Source organism: Schistocerca cancellata, chromosome 3 (genome assembly GCF_023864275.1).
Source record: "Schistocerca cancellata isolate TAMUIC-IGC-003103 chromosome 3, iqSchCanc2.1, whole genome shotgun sequence".
NCBI classification, from domain to species: domain Eukaryota; kingdom Metazoa; phylum Arthropoda; class Insecta; order Orthoptera; family Acrididae; genus Schistocerca; species Schistocerca cancellata.
Genome location: NC_064628.1, coordinates 895,329,575 through 895,353,103, shown reverse-complemented (window position 1 = coordinate 895,353,103; position 23,529 = coordinate 895,329,575). Strand labels below are relative to the sequence as shown.

Here is a 23,529-nt window from a genome sequence, read left to right as displayed (position 1 = left end):
TTTCTTATCTACATCTATACTCTGCAAACCACTGTGAAGTTCATAGCAGAGGGTACTTTACATTGTATCAACATGATCGCAAAAAAATGTATACATTGTTTAATTGTCCATAACTCCCAAATTATAGTCTGGAAACATGTAATTTTTGGTAGTTTAATAGTTCACCTATTTGAGAGTCACTATATAATCATTGTTTTGTTTTATAGTCCCCAAATAATGTTTTCTATTGTTATATGAGCCGTCACGTAAGTGTTGTTTTGTTTTTAGTTAGGTGAGTAAAGATGGCTAGTGCAAAGCTGACATTTGACGAAACGAAGGCAGTTCTGAAGTGGTACAGTAAGCATGACAACGTTAATGAGTTTCAATGCCAATAGCATAATGTGTTTCAAACAGGCCCATCGACAAGCGTAACAACTGTGTGCATTCAAGACATACCTGAAGTTGAACGCCGTGTTACAGATGTACGCAATCAATGATCTAGACGACCTTTAACAGCCACAAGCCCAGTGAACTCCTGTGCCTTGTAATGACAATTCGCTTGCTCACCATAGAAGTTTGTGAGACAATATGCCCCAGAAACCAGGGTAAGTCGCTCAAGTGTTCAGCACATTTTTAAGACTGCAAAGTTTAAGCGCTACAGCTCAAGGTTGCTACATGGAATGAATTAGGATGATACAGATCGTACAATGAAGTACTGCAAGTGATTTAATAGCATGATTCACAGTAATGAAGTGTTTGTAGAGATGACCGTGTGGTCTGATAAAGTTCAATTTAAACTCAATAGTAGAGTAAGCTGTCACAATAGCATCTACTGAGCCACTAAAAATCTGCATATTAATGCAGCCAAGCTGTGAATTTATGGGAAGTGAACAAGTGGTGTGGATTATCTTATTGAGATTTGATTGGGCCCATCTTCTTTAACAGCACAGTTACTGGTGATGTGTACCTAGAGGTGCTTCAGACACCCATTTTATGTGCCATCCATGAGTTCTATGACAACGAAAAGTTTTCCTTTCGACAAGATGGGACCCCAGCCATCTACCACAATTATGTCATGTTGTACCTCAACAAAAATCTACCCACATGATGGACAGGCAAAAGAGATGCTGTTGAGTAAGCATTATATTCTCCAGACTTAATGCTTCTGGAGTTTTACCTAAAGAGAATACTCAAGTACGTTATTTAGTGACAATCATGTACATTGGATGAACTTCAAGAAAGCATCGAACATTCATGTGCAGATGTCCAGCTGAACATGTTGCAGCTGGTAGTTCACATAGCAGTTCAAAGGCATCACCTGTGTACGGATGTTAGTAGTGACCTCTTCAAACACCTACAGTGGTTTCAGTAACCTGAACTTTAAACTACACTGAATTGAGACATTTCTGTCATTTAATTTTGAACGTATGAGCAAGGAAACAGAGAGTAAATTTTTTTGGGCCACTCTTTATTAGGGTTTCTCCTCGTTCCATTCACATACAGAGTGTGGGAAATATGACTACTTAAGTGTCTCTGAAGGCACTGTAATTAGTCTAATCTTGTATTTATGGTCCCAAGAGGAGCCATACCTACGGAATACTCACTTAATAATGGTACTGAAACATTGTAAGTAGCCTTTGGCAGGGTAGTTTACATCCTCCTTCAAGCACCACCCACTTCAAGTCTTTTTTCATGCTACTGTTGGCACAGCTCTGTCACTGTGTTTCACTCAATCAGTTACTTACATGTTCCTTGTACTGAAGAGTTATTTGTTTGCTGAGAGACTTTTGATTTTCATTTTCTACTACTGCTCTTCTTGTCTGCGGGTTAAGGTGACTCAGTTAAAAGATACACAGAGTCAGCTGAAGTAAGTTATATACAATGTGTAAAAAATTTTTTTGTGATGAAAATCCCAGAACAGCTGAATTCTTGTTGGCGCCTTGACTGCAACAGCAAAGATGTATGACAACTCCCTCTGAACAGTGCAGAGAATAAGTGCAGAAACATAGGGGATGGAAACTTGTGATCAAGAAATGAAATTTCACTCTCCGAGGAAAGTAATTAGTGGAAGAAGAATGTTACTGATTTATATGATTCCTGGAAGGACTCTGCACTAAACAGGAATTTTACAATTGTGCCTAGTATCCCTCATGGTAAAGGGTGACAGATGTCTTACAAAGCACAGAAGATGCTCATTTGATTAGTAGAATTACCAAACCTTTGAGATCCAGATACAGAAAATGTGAAATTGGAAGATGCAGCCTGATGGAGAGATACAATATTGTCGAAACAAGAGCAATTTCTCTAGGAAAAATGTACATAATTATTTTTCTTAATAAGGTCTGATTAAAATCGTGTCAGAAAGTTCATGTGAAAGAATATGAAGGCTTGAAAGTGCTAAGTGGCAAAGGAAGGAGACTTGTCATTTGTCAGATTATGGCTATGTGTGCAAAGCTAATATTTATATATAGCAAATCCAGTGGTAATCACTAGGAGATAAATAGTGATGTATTTGGACAATGGTTTTTGGATTTATTACATGGTTTAGAAGCTGCTGTCAAGCATAATGTCAGTTATCACTCGATGACAAAGGAAAATATACCTAATTCAAGCATATGAAAGGAAACTGTCAGTGCCTTAAGAGAATTTTTTTTTTTTGAATTGCTATATAAAAACAGAGTGTTGGAGGGAGTCAGGTGCCACAAGCACCTTTACAACTACTTTGAACTTGACTGCTTACTTTTCAGAACAGAACAATGGGTTTGTGAGGCTTCTCCTTTACCACTGCCAATACAACCCAATTGAAAATCTATGGGAATAAGCAAAAAGAAAAGTAGTGCCCTAAAATAAAATGTTCAAAATTAAAGATGTGAATAATGTACTTGATGAAGCTATTGATAATGTTGCTGTGGTAGACTGGATTCAGTGTATACCCCAGATGAATTTGCAAGAAAAGACTTGTGAAGTAAAATATCCATGAAATTTCCATAGAAAGAATTGTCACTGCTTAAAATGACTCACCAGCTACTGAATTTTTGTATACATGTAATTCTCCAGAACAGGATAATTAAGTAACAATAAACTGAACGAACTGTTAAGTTCTGGTCTTCCTCTTCTGCAAACATGCAAAACTACTGCCTCTCTTGGCTAGTTTTCCAATTTCTTTCTCATCTCCTCTCAAAACTTTATTAATACACAGTAGAACAGACACCAGACATACACTGCCTGTGCTGGCACGTTTGCCAATTTTATTTGTGGGGACTTGGGGCCCTTGTTTTCTGCTTTTTACTGAGAAAAAAAACTTATGTGCAGATCTAATAAATGATTAAATGTTGTTCCATTAATTAACAGATGAACAGTAACAGTATATCTTCCAATTCACATTAAAATGAAAAGATTCAAGACTGGAGATATGGCTACTATTTAGCAGCAATATTTTCAAACTTTTTTTTTTTTGACATATGGTTCTGCAGCCATAATAATTTATTTAAAGTCAGGTATTACATGGTTCTGGCTGTAAATGTTTATTACAATGTGTTATCAGATGATTCGGTAATCATCTTATGTGCCAAACAGCTTTGTTGAAAGTATTGTTCAATAGCAAATTTTGCCAGGTTCGGGCTGCCACACATGCCTGAAGGCTTCTGATGACCGAGGTCTAAAACGAGAAAACAAATTGGTGTAAATATACACAAAAGGCGGACAGGGAATATTCCGCAGTCATACCTGCTTATTTATCTGCTTTGTAGAAAATTAGCATTGTCCAATGACAACTTTTGAGAGTTTTCATACAATCATTATGTGTGAAATTTCAGATCTTTACATAAGCAAAATGAGTTTAATATGTTATTAATAGTACCTGCTGCAAGGGTAAGCAACGGGAAAACTTAATTAAGTGAAAGCTTGCCCTTGTACTATTAAGTAATGGAAAAATTACACTTATGAGCAATTAAATTAAATGCACCTATCTCGTAGCACATGGTAATTCCCTTTTGCTCCTATGACAATGACAATACACAGCTGCATAGACTCCTTGAGACACTGAAAGGGCTGGTTCAACTGCTATTAAAAATGCATGGTAACTGGTCTGAGCTGGTCCCAGTGCTAGCATCCTGGTTTATAGGTCTGACATCAGGATACCTGGCATGTCATGCTAGCATCTTCATAATCGTGGAGCATTCCTCGAAACATACTGACAGTTTACAAAAAGAAGGGCAGTGCATGCTTCTGCGGGGTTTTGCTGGTGAACAAACAACTGCTCATGATTGGACAGTAGATTCCCTACTGTTCACTGGCAAGAGACGACGTAGACATATAAGGGACTTCACCTTACGTACCTCAACCAACAATCTGATCAGTGCCCTCTTGGCAAGCAGGAAATACTGGCTCATGTGGTTTTTAGGTATAAGTGAGAGTTGTGACTCAGCAGTGTACAAGAGCTTTTTTCACACTTTAAACTTCTAATGATGGCTTTCCTACCCTCATGCTAATCTCTATATCCTACAATAATCTCTATATGCTACAATATATGGTGAGCAGAGGTAAACGAGGAGACAGTATCCATAAGCAAGGTGATGGTTCTGGATGGTATGGTTGCTATTATAATCTGGTTGCTCATCCTGCAGCTGACTGTCATGTCAATGACTAGTACAATGTCTGGTAACATATCAGTCACCGACAGCATGCACTATCCTATTTGTAACAGGCGCACTCACTCTCCAACATAGCACCTGTTTTAATTCAATTGTTGACAAGTGTAACATGTTGTATGAAATGAGGCTGAAAAAAGGAGAATTTTGATAGAATTGCAAACTGTGAAATTATGTGCCTGTGTCCGCTCCCGGATAACAGGAAATGAGACTGCATGGTGGAGAATCAGTTTAAAGGTTGATATTTATTGTGCAATTATTAATCTGAGAGAAAAGTTTCATGGAGGATGTATTTGAGCTTTACTTGGTAATGAAAAATAGCTGATGATGGACAAAACTGAGAGCATGTGAAAAGCAGAGTGACAATAATAAACAAAGCATTTCCGGAAAAAGAGAAATATATTAAAATAAAAAAAATAACTTTAAATGTTAGGTAGTCTTGTCTGAACATATTTGCCTAGAGTGTAGCCTTGTATGGAAATGAAATGTGGACAATAGGCACCTCTGACAAGAAGGCAATAGAAGTTTTTGAAATGTGGTGTTACAGGAGAATACTGAACAAAAGATGAGTAGATCAGGTAACTCTTGAATACTGGCTTTTGTCATGGGATCTTTCGCAGCTGTTTGTTTAAATAAATGACGCCCAAAGCTCCTGAGACAAAAACCAGTACGCAATATCAGTCAGTGACCATGAAAAACTCAACAATCTTGAACTAATAAAGAGGTAGTACTGAATCAAAGTGGAGAAAAACAAATATGGCACAACTTCACAAAAAGGAGGATATGACCAATAAGATATGTACCTAGGCACCAAGGAATTGTCAAACTGGTAACACAGGGAACTGTACAGGTAAAAACTGTACAAATGGACCAAGGCTCAAATAAAGCAAGCAGGTTCAGATGGACATAAGCTGCAGTAGTTAAGCAGGAATGAAGAGACTTTTACAGGGTAGGCTAGTGTGGAGAGCTGCATCCAACCAGTCTGTAGACTGAAGGCCCAACAACATTACAATTCAGTGGAATGTTTAACTTTGCACAGGAAAAACCACTGGAGGAGAAAGACTGTAGGATCAAAGTTTAATTACATAAATGAGAATCCTGAAGATGTGTGCAAGAATTAAACAGAGATGAAAATGTTAACACAAGACGGATGATGGCACCACCTGCTGGAAATATTGATTCAAGAGAAGTTATAAAGTTAGATGAATGTAGTTGCTTTTTGACGACTTTTGCCCAAATTCTCCTAATGTGACCCACAATCTCTGATGGGACATAATAAATTCCATTTTGTCTTGTACAGAGTGGCGCACATAAAACAGGCCCCTCCACTGAAAGGAATATGAATGAAGAAAATCAATGTACATCATCACTTTCTTACATTTTATTTTCCAGTTTCATTATTAACTATGTAATTAACAGTTTAAGTAACAGATTTACTTTTATTAGTTTAATAAGCATATTTTAGAAAGGAATTTAAAGTCTGTGTTCAAAATTTTCTCTGCCAACATCCAAGCAAAGTTGTGCACATGGAAGCATGGTAAGGGAAACACTTTTCAGTACTCTTAGGATTAAAATTGTATGAATCCATGTAGTGGGATTTTGTCAGCAAATACTTCATCACGGTTAAACTTTTGTTTCAGAACAGACATCTTCCTATGGTATACCTAATGAGAAGCAGTTGGTTCAATGTGAGGAGAAACAACCATACACACTACAATTTCCTGAAAGAACACCTTTTCAAATTTGAATATTTTGTGTTAGTGCTAACTGTGACTATTATGAATGTCGACTGAAACACATTTTCTAACCCTTATAAAGTGATCAGTTACAAAATAGACTTATTGTATAATACTGTGTTATTCTTGCATTCCAATGGTTAAGAACCGTCAGAAGAAGAAAAAAATTATCATATAACAAACAAATTTTATACAATTTGTGGAATGTTTATGATACGTCAGTCCTGTAGGCAACAAACATGATGGAGGAAGAAAGATGACACTGTCATTAGAGGCAAGGCTACTAGTTATGACATTTCAAGGATGGGAAAGGAAACTGGATGTATTTTTTTCAGAAGAACCATCCAGGCATTTGCCTTAACTGATTTAGGGAACCACAGAAAACCTCAAGGGTCAAATAGGGATTTGAACCCCACTCTTCCCAATTATAAGTCCAGACTCTTACTGCTGCTCTATCCCACTTGGCAACAAATGGGACATCATAATAATGTCAAATGATATTCATGAAACAAATTCATTCAGGGGTCACACAATTTCTTGAGTAAAAAATCTATACTGGTGAATTTAGATGGCTGGCACAAAATTAATCACCATAAAATATTTCAGGTCACTAACGAGGAAGAACAAATGTGCCCACATTTCACATGCACTACATCAAATATTGAGTCACTTACAAAACTCTTGTTAACCACTTAGCTTGACCTGTAACTAACGCAGGAAGAAGCTTGCAGAAATCAACACATGGCATCAATCATAGCAAGAAAATATTACATAGGATTAGTGGATCTATTATATTGCACATGAATAGTAATGGTGGCTGACTGACTGAAGGTGTATCATTAAAAAATCCTGAGTTTACTTTGGTACTGTGCTGTATTCCAGGATAGGCAAAAGATACTAAACTGAAAAAATTAAAAATATGACTTCTGTGATTGAGTCAGCTACAAGATTATACAATTATGATCAAATATGAATTTAAGTGTCCTAGTAAGTGAAGACAATACTTTCTTACTACCTGGAAAGAAAAGAATAGAATGGATAGACTCTGAGTGAAATACAGGGAACTTTATAATTACATACGTAATGCTGTAAAAGCTACAATCCTTTCAGCTCCACATAACTTGCTGCTGTTTTGCTTATGGTGCAAATTTCAGTTATCACTGAAACAAAGCAATACAAATATACAATTACCTCGGGATGAAATACGGTTGGCTGCCAATTCTTCAGCTGTAATAATACTGCCGTCATCCTCATTCTTTTCACTTTCCTCTTTGGTTTCATCTGAAACTGGTTTGTTCTCAGGGAACATAAGACCAAAACTTCCATGAGCTTCTGCTTCTATATTTTGGGCTGCAGCCTGCACATCATCTGTTTTTTCTGCAGATACAGGAATGAGTTTTGCTGGCAACTCAATTTTTTTTACAGTCATTTCACATGGAGGTTTTTCAAAAACTTCCTCTGGTTTATGAGTTGGTTTTAATGTACTTGGAGCAGCAGGTAAGGGCTTCACAAATTTAGGCCTTTTAACTATCTTCTTGTTTTGTGAAGACTTTCGTTTCATTGGTACAATCTCTCTCGGCATTTGGTTTTCCAGATCACTTTCTATCTCAGACTCGTCCTCTGACGACTGTATATCTTCTTCTTCCACAATATCTGTCGTATGGCGAGTGCCCTCGTTAGTTTCAGGAAATACGTCCTTTAAGTTACAAGATACGCCTGCTTCAGGAAATATATTTTCAAAAGGCGATGGTAGATTCATTTTGTTCATTAAGTGCAGCACCTGAGTGTAGAATTTTGGCACAGATGCAAGAGCCCGCGAAATGTTTGTGAGTATTGCAACAGTAGGGGGTGGGTACTGATACCTTAAATGTGCTGGTGGTGGCTGCAGGAAGTTCACTGATGAGTTCCATGAATTTAATTTGTGAAGAAATGCTTCATAGTATTTCTGAGAATTTTCTTTTTCCTCTTTTGTTGCTCGAATGCTGAAATTAGAATGAAATTTCTAAGTCAAGCGCTTTTTCTTTAAGAAAGAACAACAAAGAAGAAGTTAATTAGAGGAACCACACATCGTATTCATGACCAATATTATGGTGTAAAACATATATACCTCTTACAGAAACACATTTAAATATGGAGGTGCCATGACGAGTTACCCCAGAATATTATTTTGTAGGAAATGAATGAATGAAAATATTAAGTCTCTTATTCCTCTGTTCCTAAATTATGGATAAAAGGTGAACTAAAACACTTTCATAGGTCTCCTATTTAAGTTTTCATCACCATGCATGAATAACTTAGAAAGTTTTACTCACATTCCTGCTTTCTGTCAGCAGAGCGCATTAACCAGAAGGGGCTATTATTGATAGTAACAAACTGGATACACTGTTTTATCAATGGATAAATTGTCCATATGTGCAAGAAGCATCTGTCATAATCACGTCATTTACTACACAGGCAGAAAAAGCTTAAGGATGAAAGTTACTTTTTCATGAAGTGTCACTGCCAAGTAACATAGCTTGATGGTAGTTGGACCATACATAGAAAGAACTGCTGTGGTACAGTACAGAAGGTAACTAAAAGAAATGCACAATGAGACAAATGGATGTGACACTTTTATTCAAGACCAATAATAACAATGAAGTCACACGAATCGTGATGGTCCCGTGTACGTTACAAATGCAGCAATACATCCTTTGCAATGTGCTGCCATGCTGGCCACAAGGAGGCTAAGGGGTTCTTGTGGTAGAGCATTCCATCCCTCCACCAATGCAGTTGAAAACTGCCTGATGGTTATAGGTGCATATGGGCGTGCTGCAACACACCACCTCAACGCACACCACACGTACTTGATGGGATTTAAGTCAGCGAAATGGGCAGGCCAGTCCATTTGCCACATATTCTCTCTTTACAAGAGATCCACCACTGTGCTGTTCAATGCAGGCATGCACTGCCGTCCGTAAAAATATAGCCAGGGCTGAAAGCATCCCTGGAAAGATACACACAGGGACGGAGTAGTGTCACAATAACATTGCAGAAGATTTGGAGGTCAGCACACATCTGCAACATTATTCCTCCCCATAACAGCTGAACCACCAAAACAATCATGTTCGACAATGCTGGATGTACCCTTACGTGACGAGCTATGGGAACAAATAATGTACCCAAGAATACAGTCAGACTTGACCAAGTCGGTGGTCCAGGTGTATTGTTGTGGGAGTTGTAATGTTGCACGAGCATACTGACCTCCTGCCCCATGTGTGTCTTTTCAGGGGTGCATTTGGCCTGACTTCATTTTTATGGATGACGATGCATGCCCACATTGTACAGTGCAGATGGAAGAGCTCTTTGAAGAAGAAGATATTCAGTGAACAGATGGCCTGCCTGTTCCCCTGGTGTAAATCACATTGAGCACACGTGGGATGCATTCGAGAGACCTATTGCAGCATGTCCACGTGCATCAATCACTGTCCGGCAGCTATCAACCGTGCTGGAGGTGGAATGGAATGCCCCACCACAAGAACTCCTCACCATCCTTGCAGCCAGCATGGAAGCACCTTGCAGAGCATGTACTGCTGTCCGTGATGATCGTACGAGTCATTTATAATATCTGGGAGACCGTCACAAATCACGGTGACTTCAGTGTAATTATAGTCTTTGAATAAAAGTGTCACTTCTGTTCATCTCATTGTGTATTTCTTTCAGTTACCTTCTGTAATATACTGCAACAATTCTTTCTACAGACAGTCAAATTTTCATTGAGCTATATTATTTGGCAGTGACACATCCGAAAGTTGCTTTCGTCCTTAAGTTTTGTACACTCGTGTATTTTCTCTGTTGACGCTTTTTTAGTGTACTTGATAGCGATATTTCACTTTAGGCTTTCATAGTGTATACTGCTGATGACATCTTTTTGTGTTTCCATGTGGGTGGTTGAAATTCTGCAATGTTTAGATAAGTGCCATCTTCACCAGAAGATGATGAGAGTGTCACTCATTCAAATGTTGTGGAATTTCAGTGCAGCCAGATAGAGGGAAGCCTAAGAAGATTTTGACAATTGTACCATCTGTAAAAATACTACTTCTGATCCTGTTATCAAACCCTGCTGAAAACTCAATTTCTTCCCATGCTAATGACGAGGTGTTCTGCTGTGTATCACTTGAACAGTCTAATGTGAATGCATCCTGCTTCTTAAACAGGAATTATGTACGGCATGAGGTGAATTGCATTTACTATAAAATGTTACATCCCTAATAGAAAGTTATGACTGACACAACTAAATGCCTTTGTAAAGTTGGATAACATCCCAATTTGTTATGTGTTCAGTGTCTGGACTCAGCTTATTATGGAGAAGTCTAATAATGGACTAGTGAATCTGTCTGGAATAATACATTGAATTAACGATATACATACAGCTACGAACATTACATTAAGAGATTATAATTTTTTAGTGCCTTGCATAAATACACTCTGAGGGAGGAAAAAAGGGATGTATAATTCAGGAAGTATCTGAATGGTGCAGAAATCGGTAGATATGACGTATTTGTACAAACGAACAAACAAATGAATACAATTTCAGAAAAACTGGGTGGTTTATTCAAGAGAAAGAGCTTCACAAATTGAGCAAGTCAATAACAGGTTTGTCCACCTCCGGCCCTTATGCAACTAGGAATTTATAACTTTTTGGATGTCCTCCTGAGGGATATCATGCCAAATTCTGCCCAGTTGGCATGTTAGATTGTCAAAATCCTGAGCAGGTTGGAGGGCCCTGCCCATAACACTGCAAACAATCTCAATTGGGGAGAGATCTGGTGACCTTTCTGGCCGACGAGGTTTGGCAAGCACAAAGACGAGCAGTAGAAACTCTCGCTGTGTGCAGGTGGGCATTATTTTGTTGAAATGTAAGCCAGAATGGCATGCCATCAAGGGCAAAAAAATGGAGTGTAGAATATCACTGACGAACCATTGGGCTATAAGGGTGTCTCAGATGACAGCCAAAGGGGTCCTACTGTGAAAATAAATGGCACCCGATACCTCCACTCCTGGTAGTCGAGCCATACGGTTGGCAACAGTTACATTCACGCTCTACTGCTGTCTGGGAAATTTCCAGACACATCTTCACAGGTCATCGCAGCTCAAATCAAAGTGAGATTTATCACTGAAGACAATTCTACTCCGGTCACTGAGATTCCAAGTCAAAAATGTGTCTCGAGGCACTCTGGACTGCGGTGAGATACCACCTGAATGTTACCTGCAATAGAGCCCAACTACCAGGAGTGTTGCCCTGGGGTGCAGCCTCTCTTCACAGCAGGGCCCCTCTGGTTGTCATCAACGGTGCTTTACAGCACTGCAATATGCTGATGATATTCTACACTCTGTTTTGTTGTGCTTCACGGCAAGCCATCCTTGGCTTACACCGCGGCAAGATAACACCCACCTGCATAAAGTGAGAATTTCTTACTGCTAGTCTCTGTGATTGCCTAACTCTGCTTTGGCCAGCAAGGTCATCAGATCTCTCCCCAACTGAGAATGTTTGGAGCATTATGGGCAGGGCCCACCAACAATCTCACATTTTTGATAGTCTAATGAGCCACCTGGACAGAATTTGGCATAATATCCCTAAGAAGGACATCCGACAACTGTTATCGATCAATGATGAGCCAAATAACTGCTTGCACAAGGGCCAAAGGGGAACCAACATACTGATTTACTCAATCTATGAAGCTCTTTCTGTTGAATGAATCACCCAATTTTTCTGAAATAGAGAACAGGCACTTGTATAGTGGCATAAACTATATTCACTTTGCTTGTACACTCTACAGGGTGTATCATAATTAATGGTATAAATGCGTACAGTTGAAAGTACAAGATACTAGAAGCAAAAAGTCTCAGTAAACATACCTTAAGAGCTATGACCAATTTTTCATCTTCGATACTGTGAAACAAATCTCTTCCTCTGCAAGTACTTTGCGTTCCATATTTTGGGTAGTGGTAGTATGGACCAAAATAAGAAATAAATGTCCGGCAAACGTGCTCTAAAATGCATACCTTAAAAGTTACGAGCACTTGATCATTAGAAGAGTTATGTTTCAGAGAAGCAAAGATGAACAAGTGTTCATAGCTCTTAGGCAATGTATTTTAGAGCACATGTTTACTGGACTTTTTTTCTTGTTTTGGTCCACACTACCAGTTCCTCAAATATGGAAAGCAAAGAATTTGCAGTAGAAGAGATCTGTTTCACAGTATCGAAGACGAAAAATTGCTTGTAGTTCTTAAAGTGTGCATTTTCGACCCTATGTTTACTGAGACTTTTTTGCTTCTAGTATCGTGTACTTTCAACTGTACACGTTTATGCCATTAATTATGATACATCCTGTATATAGCACAAAGTTGGAATTGTTTACAATGAACAAGATTAATTATTTTGTATTCTGCCCTTTGCTTGCAACACATCTGTGTAATTGCAGAAGTTAAGTATTGTAAATTTCATTTTGCACTAAAATTCATTAATACGAATTGTTGGAGTGTTTGTCTAGCGAACTGAGAAGCAGGCTTCCTAGACACCACATTTTTTTGCGATGAGAAGGTGAGTGAACACTAATGTGACAACCCAGAGGCTGGCTGCCACAAAGTTTTTTTGTCATGGGCTTTTCTGTTTTGCTGGCACTTTAATTCTACTTTGTCTTTTCCTTTGCAGGGGTGTGTTTACATGTTTTAATAGTATCTCTTATAGCCTTTTTGCTCATCAGTGTTTCCAGGTGGGTGTTGCAGAAATTTTCTTTGCCTGTCTGCTTACTTTTATAGCTTGCATTGTCTGTTTATTGCATTTGCCTATTTCACAATGAGCAACTCACCTCTCCCACCCCCTTTTCAGGCACCACAGCTGCAAGCAATAGATGCAGTGCAGATAACACAGATGTTTCAGTTTCAGACACAACAGATCTCAACTCTACTAAATGCAGTACAGCAGTTACTAACCACTCAAGTGAGCAACACAGCGCAAAATGCAACAATGATAGCTCAGAGTGCCATACTGCCTTTTCGACAGTTTAATGAAAAAGAGGAGGAATGGCTTGAGTGGTTGCAACAGTACGAAGCCCACATTTCTCAGAACGTATCAAGTACTGGGAAACTACATTACTTTTTGTCAATGGTAGGAAGTGCAGTTTTTTGCCTCATTCAGAAACTGTTCCCTGATGCCACTCTGAGTGAACTTTCCTGTGATCAGGTTGTAGATTCACCAACTAACAATTATGACCAAAAAGTGAATGTGGTGGCAGCTAGGTACCAATTCTTTACTTGCAAGAAAAGGTCAGAACAAACTTATCGCGAGTGGGTAATAGATTTGAAGGATATGACGAGGAATTGCAAATTCAAACGTGCTTGTAGTGCTTTACATTCAGATGTTATGTTGCATGATGCAATCGTGTATAATGTAACTGATGTCAGACTTAAAGAACAGATTTTGAAACAGTTTGATCCATCATTTCAAACTGTAGTGCAAACTCTAGATCAGTATGATTAAGGTGTTGTAGCGGCTGATAAAATTGAGCAACCAACAATTTGTAGGGTTGAGTCGCCCCTTGCACACGACCGGCCGAGTAGACAGAAACAGCTCTCGAGCGTCACGCTGCGTAAACAGTTCTCTAAACAGGTGAACAGAATTAAGTCATGCCCTCAGTGCTATTCACGGCACAACCGCCAAGATTGTCTGTCCAGACAAGCACAGTGTTATGCTTGTGGCAAGGAAGGTCACGTACAATCCATATGTTTGCAAAGGAACAAACATAAGAATTCCGCACATTCACAAAAATTTAGTCACATAGACCATTTAATCAATGTAGTGTATTCAAAGCCTGTTGCAGGCATTAGCAAAACTAGCAAGCAAACAGTTTCTTCAGTGCTTCGCCAGTCCACTGTAGAAAGTAAGAGGAAAGTTCTGTTGCTAGGTAGCAGCCATGGAAGAGGTGTGGGCCAGATTTTGCAGGAAAAATTAGGTGACAGGTACCACGTCACAAACTTTTTCAAGCCAAGTGCATGTCTTAGCCAGGTGGTAGAGGATATAGGATCCTTGTGCAAGGGTTTCTCAAAGCAGGATCATGTGATGATAATGGCTGGAGTGGGAAACAGTATTGATAGGGATCAGGGCTACAGTATTGAGTGTGACCCGGTGAAAATAGCCTCTGCAACGACCCATATCAATGTTGGGCTGCTGCCTGCTTTCATGCGGCATGATCAGCCCCAGTTGAACTGCCCTGTCAGGAGAGTAAATATGGAGTTGGACCAGTTGCGTAGGGTGGCCACTCTGTCAGACATTGGATTTGTTCCTGTCGAGGCTATTGATAGGGGGGATTTCACAAGGTATGGCCTACACCTCAATACGAAAGGGAAGGGTAAACTGGCAGGGTTGTTAGCGAAATCCGTAAGGGGGGACACTAGTACTCACGGATGTACCTCTTTTTTAGACTAATATCAGTGTCCAATGAGAAAGTTCAGGCAGGCAGTTGTTACAGAGGTGCAAAACTCACAAGATTCTCACAACAGTAAAGTAAATAATAATGTTACCACATTTAACAAAAATATTGGTGGATTAAAGAAAAAAGTAGGTTCTCACAAAAGTAAAGTAAAAAATAGTGTTACCATTTTTCACCAAAATATTCTGGGATTGAAGAATAAAGTAGATGAGCTCCTGGTTTGTTTAGATGACATTTAATCTGATAATATAATAGATACACTATGCCTGTCTGGGCATCACACTGTGTCTGATATGGAAAAGGTAAATATCAGTGGTTATAAACTAGCTGCACATATGAGTAGAGAGAATAAGGTGAGAGGAGGAGTTGCCATATATGTCAAAAGTTATCACTGTGTAAAAACCTTAGATACAAAAAAGTTTTGTCTAGAGCAACATATAGAAGCATGTGCCTTAAACTGAAGGAGGGCTCTTTTATAAGTGTAACTATATATAGGTCCCCTTCAGGGAACTTTCATTTATTCCTGGGAAGCTTGGATGCCTTGTTGTACTATGTGTCAGATAGGAGAAAGCAAATTATTATTTGTGGGGACTTCAATGTTGATTCACTGAAAGAGTGTAATAGCAAGAATGACCTGGAAGTCTTGTTCAGTTCTTTCAACAAGATAAGTTTAAAAACATCAATTCTTGTCCTGTTGAGAATGGCCTTTCTGCTCATGGTGCTCAGCTACAGTATATGACACAGCTCCTTTCAGTAATTCAAAACTACCCTCCAAAGTTGTTCAATTAATGAAAAAAATGGCTCTGAGCACTATGGGACTTAACTTCTGAGGTCATCAGTCCCCTAGAACTTAGAACTACTTATACCTAACTAACCTAAGGAAATCACACACATCCATGCCCGAGGCAGGATTTGAACCTGCGACTGCAGCAGTCGCGCGGTTTCAGACTGTAGCGCCTAGAACCGCTCGGCCACACCAGCTAGCTTCAATTAATGACTCAACAATTAGAAATTTCAGGGAAAATCTTCAGCAGTTAGACTGGGGTGAGGTGTACAAGGAACCTGATGTAAATTTAAAATATAACTTATTTCATGATACACTTGTAAAAGAATTTGAAAACTTTCCCCAAGAAAGTAGTTAAATCTAATTATAAGAAACTATGCAAAAAACCTTGGCTTACTAAAGAAAAAAAAAGGATCTTGTAACCACAGAAGGGAACTGTATCTAACAACAAGAGAGACGACCCAGAAACAGCCAAATATTATAAAAACTACTGTGCTACATTAAGAAAGGTTATTAAAAAGTCCAGAAGCATGTGCATCATGTCTGAGATTAATACCTCTGATAACAAAATCAAAACAATTTGGAATATTATTACAAGGGAGACAGGGCAACCAAGAGTACAGGATGACAGCATTACCATCAAAGCGAATGGAAACTTGACAAACAACAAGCTGTAAGTCAAAAACATTTTGAATAACCATTTTTTAAATGTAGAGAAAATAGGATCTAAATGTCCAATAGATGAAGCAAGGCAGTTACTGGAACAGGCCTTACCCACACAATTTGATATAACTGAAATTCCACCCATCCCTCCTTCTGAAATTGGAAAGATAATAAACTCTCTCAAGAATAAAAGCTCACATGGAATTGATGGCATTTCCAGCAGGATAATAAAAGCTTGTTCCCAAGAAATAGGTTGGTTGGTGTTGGGGAAGGAGACCAGACAGCGTGGTCATCGGTCTCATCGGATTAGGGAAGGATTGGGAAGGAAGGCGGCCGTGCCCTTTCAGAGGAACCATCCCGGCATTTGCCTGGAGTGATTTAGGGAAATCACGGAAAACCTAAATCAGGATGGCCGGACGCGGGATTGAACCGTCGTCCTCCCGAATGAGAGTCCAGTGTCTAACCACTGCGCCACCCCGCTCGGTCCCAAGAAATAAGTGGGATTCTTAGCCACATATGAAATAGCTCTCTGAAGCAGGGTATTTTCCCAGAAAGACTGAAGTATGCCATTGTTAAACCACTGCATAAAAAAGGGGACACGTCTGATGTCAACAACTACCGCCCAATCTCTCTTCTGACTGCCTTATCAAAAATTCTTGAAAAAGTAATGTATTACAGAGTAGCTTCACACCTTTGTAAAAATAAAGTTGTAACAAAATATCAGTTTGGTTTCCAGAAAGGTTTTTCAACGGAAAATGCTATATATATTTTCACTAATGAAATATTAAATGCTCTGAGTAACCGGAAGACACCCATTGGGATTTTTTGTGATCTCTCAAAGGCTTTTGATTGTGTAAATCATGGAATACTTCTAAATCAGCTCAAGTACTGTGGTATGAATGGGACAGTGCTCAAATGGCTTAAATCATAGCTAACTGGAAGAGTGCAGAAAGTTGAAATAAGCAGTTCACATAATATGCAAAAAACTGGTGATTTCTCAAACTGGGGAACAATCAAGAATGGGGTGCCACAGGGTTCGGTCTTGGATCCTCTGCTGTTCTTAATATATATTAATGACTTGCCATTCTATATTCACGAAGATGCAAAGCTGGTACTTTTTGTCAATAGCTATCACACCCAACAGACAAGAATTAACTGGTGAAATTGTAAATGATGTTTTTCAGAAAATAATTAGGTGGTTCTCTGCAAATGCGCTCTCATTAAACTTTGACAAAACACAGTATATACAGTTACACACGGTAAGTGGAATGAGAACATTAATAAATATAGACTTCGATCAGAAATCGATAACTAAGGTGGAATATTCAAAATTCCTAGGTGTATGCATTGATGAGGGGTTGAACCGGAAAAAACACACTGAAGATCTGCTGAATCATTTGAGTTCAGCTACTTATGCTATTAGGGTCATTGCAAATTTTGGCGATATACATCTCAGGAAATTAGTTTACCACGCCTATTTTCATTCTCTGCTTTCGTATGGCATCATATTCTGGGGTAACTGATCATTGAGTAAAAGAGTTTTTATTGCACAAAAGAGTGTAATCAGAATAATTGCTGGAGCTCATCCAAGATCATCCTGCAGACACTTATTTAAAGAGCTAGAGATCTTCACTGTAGCCTCACAATATATATATTCACTTATGAAATTTCTTATTAACCATCCAAACGAATTCAAAAGTAACAGCAGTGTACATGGCTACAACACTAGGAGAGAGGGTGATCTTCACTACTCAAGGTTAAATCTAACTTTGGCTCAAAAGGGGTAAATTATGCTGCTACAAAAGTCTTTGGTCACTTACCTAATAGCATTAAATGTCTGACAGCAGGCCATATAGCATTTAAAAGGAAATTAAAAGAATTTCTTAATGGCAACTCCTCTACTCATTAGATGAATTTTTGGATATAGTAAGTGGGTAATTCCCTACCCCCCCCCCCCCCTCCCAAAAAATAAATAAATAAAAATATTATGTGTCGTGTAATATTTTGTGTAATGTAATATATTGTATAGACACCTTTTATTAACCTGACACGTTCCACATCATTACGAAGTGTCATATTCATGATCTATGGAACAAGTACAGATTAATCTAATCCAACAAACTTTTTGTTCATTTACATATTAGTGGAAACATGTGATTAGATTAGATTAGATTAATACAAGTTCCATGGATCATGAATACAATATTTCGTAATGATGTGGAACGTGTCAAATTTTCCAATACATGACATAATTAAGTTAATTTAACAACATACTTAAGTTAATATAACAAATTTTTCATTTTTTTGTGTTTTTTATTTTTATTTTTTTATTTTTTATTTATTTTTTATTATTTTTTTTAATTATTTTTTTGTTTTTCTTTATTTATATCTAAAAATTCCTCTATGGAGTAGCAGGAGTTGTCATTCAGAAATTCTGTTAATTTCTTCTTAAATACTTGTTGGTTATCTGTCAGACTTTTGATACTATTTGGTAAGTGACCAAAGACTTTAGTACCAGTATAATTCACCCCTTTCTGTGCCAAAGTTAGATTTAATCTTGAATAGTGAAGATCATCCTTTCTCCTAGTATTGTAGTTATGCACACTGCTATTACTTTTGAATTGGGTTTGGTTGTTAATAACAAATTTCATAAGAGAGTATATATACTGAGAAGCTACTGTGAATATCCCTAGATCCTTAAATAAATGTCTGCAGGATGATCTTGGGTGGACTCCAGCTATTATTCTGATTACATGCTTTTGTGCAATAAATACTTTAGTCCTCAGTGATGAATTACCCCAAAATATGACGCCATATGAGAGCAACGAATGAAAATAGGCGTAGTAAGCTAATTTACTAAGATGTTTATCACCAAAATTTGCAATGACCCTTATTGCATAACTAGCTGAACTCAAACGTTTCAGCAGATCATCAATGTGTTTCTTCCAATTTAATCTCTCATCAATGGCCACACCTAAAAATTTGGAATATTCTACCTTAGCTATATGCTTCTGATTAAGGTCTATATTTATTGATGGCATCATACCATTCACTGTACGGAACTGTATATACTGTGTCTTACCAAAATTCAGTGAGAGTCCGTTTACAAGGAACCACTTAGTAATTTTCTGAAATACAGTATTGACAATTTCATCAGTTAATTCTTGTTTGTCAGGTGTGATTACTATACTTGTACCATCAGCAAAGAGAACTAACTTTGGCTCTTCATGAATATAGAATGGCAAGTCATTAATATATATTAAGAACAACAAAAGACCCAAGACTGACCCTTGTGGAACCCCATTCTTGATAGTTCCCCAGTTTGAGGAATGTGCTGATCTTTGCATATTATGAGAACTACTTATTTCAACTTTCTGCACTCTTCCAGTTAGGTACGAATTAAACCATTTGTGCACTGTCCCACTCATGCCACAATACTTGAGCTTGTCTAGCAGAATTTCATGATTTACACAATCAAAAGCCTTTGAGAGATCACAAAAAATCCCAATGGGTGGTTTTCGGTTATTCAGATCATTCAAAATTTGATTGGTGAAAGCATATATGGCATTTTCTGTTGAAAAACCTTTCTGGAAACCAAACTGACATTTTGTTAGTATTTCATTGTTACAGATATGTGAAGCTACTCTTGAATACATTACTTTCTCAAAAATTTTGGATAAAGCTGTTAGAAGGGAGATTGGACGGTAATTGTTGACATCAGATCTATCCCCCTTTTTATGCAAAGGTATAACAATAGCATATTTCAGGCTATCAGGGAAAATGCCCTGTTCCAGAGAGCTATTACACAGGTGGCTGAGAATCTTACTTATCTGTTGAGAACAAGTTTTTAGTATTTTGCTGGAAATGCCATCAATTCCATGTGAGTTTTTGCTTTTAAGCAAGTTTATTGTTTTCCTAATTTCAGAGGGAGAAGTGGGTGAGATTTCAATTGTATCAAATTGCATAGGTATGGCCTCTTCCATTAACAGCCTAGCATCTTCTAAAGAACACCTGGATCCTACTATATTTCAGATGGACACAGGAGCCTATGTTATATTGCTGAGTTGTAACACATATGAACTATTAGGCTCCCCATGCCTTTCTAAAACTAGCACACAACTGATGGCTTATAACGGACAAGGCTTCCCGTTCTCAGAAAATGTACTTTGCTTGCCATATGTTGCTCACATACGTGAACTGTGACTTTCACTGTACTACTGTCATGTAATTGTGTGAATATATTTGGCCTTGATTTGTTTGGCTTTCAAATTCAGGACAATGTGTTGTTAGTGACTGCGTTCAGTGCTAAAGACAGTGTAGCTAGCTTGCTGAAAGAATTCCCTGAACTCTTTTCTGAAGCTTTAGGCAAGATTAACAATTTTGTTGCACATATTACTATGAAAGACAATGCTCAGCCAAAATTTTGCCAGGCCAGGACTGTTCCCATTGCATTATGGGACAAAGTGGCGGCTAAACTTAAGAATTGCAAGATAGTGCAGCTATTGCACCCATATCAGCTAGTAAATGAGCAAGTCCACTAGTCTTGCTCCCCAAACCTTCAGGTCGCATTCGCCTTTGTGTTGACTTTAAGTCTACAGTCAACCCACAAACAGTGATTGATACTTATCCATTGCCACGCCCAGAGGATCTCATGAACAGATTACACACTGGGTGCCACTTTTCAAAAATTGATTTGTGCGATGCATATCTTGAAACACTACTAGATAAAGAATATCAAACTGTGTGTGTTGTGAACAGTCATTTGAACTTGTTTAAATATTTGTGTCTTGTCTTTTGGCAGTGCTTCCACACCCATCATTTTCCAACGGTATTTGGAACAGCTGACTGCTCAAGTACCAAACTGTTCAAACTATTTGGACAATATTGTTATAGCAGGTTGTGCACCTGAAGAACACATTGCAAATTTGGGTGCTTTGTTTTATGTGTTGTCTGATGCAGGACTTAAGTGTAGACTGGACAAGTGTGATTTTTTAAAACCTGAGTTGCAGTATCTTGGTCATGTCACAAACGGTCAAGGTGTACATCATCTTCTGTCACATTTTTCAGCCATACATGACTTACCAGTTCCTCGCAATGTCATAGAATTGCAGTCAGTCTTACGGAAAATGAACTATTATATTTGGTTCATCCTGAATGCTGCACAAATCATAGCTCCACTGCATCGCTTGCATCACAAGAACATCCCCTATGTTTGGACAGATGAGTGCCAAGACGCTTTTCAAAAACTTAAAGATGCCTTGCTCTTCTCTCTGATCCTCACAAACCAGTTTTGCTGCAAGTAGACGCTTCCTCTTACGGAATTGGTGCAGAGCTTTTGCACAGATTTGGTGATAAAAGACAAGCCTATTGCTTTTGCATCAAAAGTGCTGTCCAAATCTCAGTGTAACTATTCACAAATAGAGAAAGAGGCATTCACTATTGTGTATGGTGTCACTAAATACCACCACTAATTGTATGGCAGAAAATTCTACTTAGTGGCGGATCACAAGCCATTGCAATCCTTATTTCATCCAATGAAGCATGTCCCTGTACAAACTGCCCAAGAATTGCAAAGATAGGCTTTGTTGTTGTCTCAAAAGCAGTATGAGACTGTGTATCATCCAACAGCTCGACATGGTAATGCAGACACACTTTTACATCTTCCGATTGGCCCTGATACAGTCTTTGATGCTTCTGCTGCATCTTCTTGTCACATCGATGCTCAGGATTCTGAATTGCTTCAATCCTTTCCTCCGGACTATAGGAAAATTGTACAGACCACGGTAGCTGATTCAGGTCTGAACATTTTGCTAAAACACATTTGCACATCTTGGCCTCGCTCTTTGAATGCCATAAAGAACTCTGCAGTGGACTGATACCTTGCATGGAGCATGGCCTCGCTCTACAGCAAGGTGTGATTCTTATTCAGACTGACATTGGACAGTCATATGTGTTGATCGCCAAAGCTTTGCAAAAAGAAGTGTTGCAGTTATTTCACTAAGGACGCTGGGGGATTGTTCGTACGAAACAGTTAGAACGTCAACACTGTACTCGGCAGGATATGGACACCCAAATAGAACAGATGACTTCACAGTGTCACACATGTGCAGGAAAAGCTCTTAAGAAAGCACTAGTGGTCACAGCAAATAGCACCACTGTAGCTACAAAATTCATGTAACAAACAGCAGCATTAATATTCTCAAACTTGATTGAGTTTTCTTTCAGCTCATTTTTATTTTCATTCTCGATCACTGTTTGTTACATTTAGATACCATTTTAGCAATGATGCGCACATTGATCCCTTAGTACAAACTCACGACACTTAAAATTCCTGCACTTCTATTACTAGACTGTTGTTATTGTGGTCTTCGTGAAAAGACTGATTTGATGTAATTCTACAGATTAATCTATCCATCACTATACCAGACTGTTATATGGATATTACAAAGTTGCAGAACGAAAAGTGTAGTCCTGCATCACAATTATTTGTATAATTAAATTCATCACAGAAATACTCACACAACAGATTTTTTTTCAACATCACATATGACATAAAACTATTATCTAATGAACCAATTTAAACTTACATTGGAACTTTCTCACTTGAAAGTACACTCCCTTTAGCCTCCCGGGAAAATTCGACAGTAAGCCGATGTCCCAAAACATCAAGCTGATGAAGTCTCTGAAGAGCATGTTTTGCTTCTATCTCTGAATTGAATCTGCAACAAACAATGTTCAACATACATAATTTTCACTCAAAATAAATTCATTACTTCAGACGATTTTTTTTTTTATTTTACCTGGCAAATGTAAGATTACTCTTCTTTATTTTTGAACTTATGCATTTCACCTGTATTGCTCCAAAATGCTTGAGAAAGTCTTCTTTTTCTTCATCAGTGAAATCTGATGGTAAATGTCGGACAATAAGTGTACTACTGGGAATCATCTGCAGAGAGACAATATGTGACAATTACAATTGCAAATGGAATGTTGGGTACTTGATTAATTGCTTTTTATTTGATCTATTTATCCTGTAGGATCATAAAGTGTGCAGCAAGTGCAGACGTAATATAGAACATATAAAGAACACAAATCATTCAGTAGCACATATTTTTTAAAAAGTGACACTTTTATTAATCTAACACTAATGATTACACAGAATATTATTTACAGATTTAATTTATCATGTAACCTTTGAAACTGTAATATTCCTTTTCCACTAGATAGTCTCTGAACAGCTAAATTTG

General features: G+C 38.1%; 1 protein-coding gene across 1 annotated transcript in view; it reads right to left on the bottom strand.

Moving 5' to 3' along the window:
• The window catches only part of LOC126175963 (RNA-binding region-containing protein 3-like), a 41,786-nt gene that overhangs the window by 4,436 nt on the left and 13,821 nt on the right, over window positions 1–23,529 (bottom strand). Inside the window, exons 2-4 of the mRNA XM_049923051.1 lie at window positions 23,083–23,228; window positions 22,870–23,001; window positions 7,556–8,346 (exon numbers count right to left, since the gene is read on the bottom strand). Of these exons, the coding sequence (XP_049779008.1) occupies window positions 7,556–8,346; window positions 22,870–23,001; window positions 23,083–23,228 (1,069 nt within the window). The remainder of the gene's footprint in view (window positions 1–7,555; window positions 8,347–22,869; window positions 23,002–23,082; window positions 23,229–23,529) is intronic.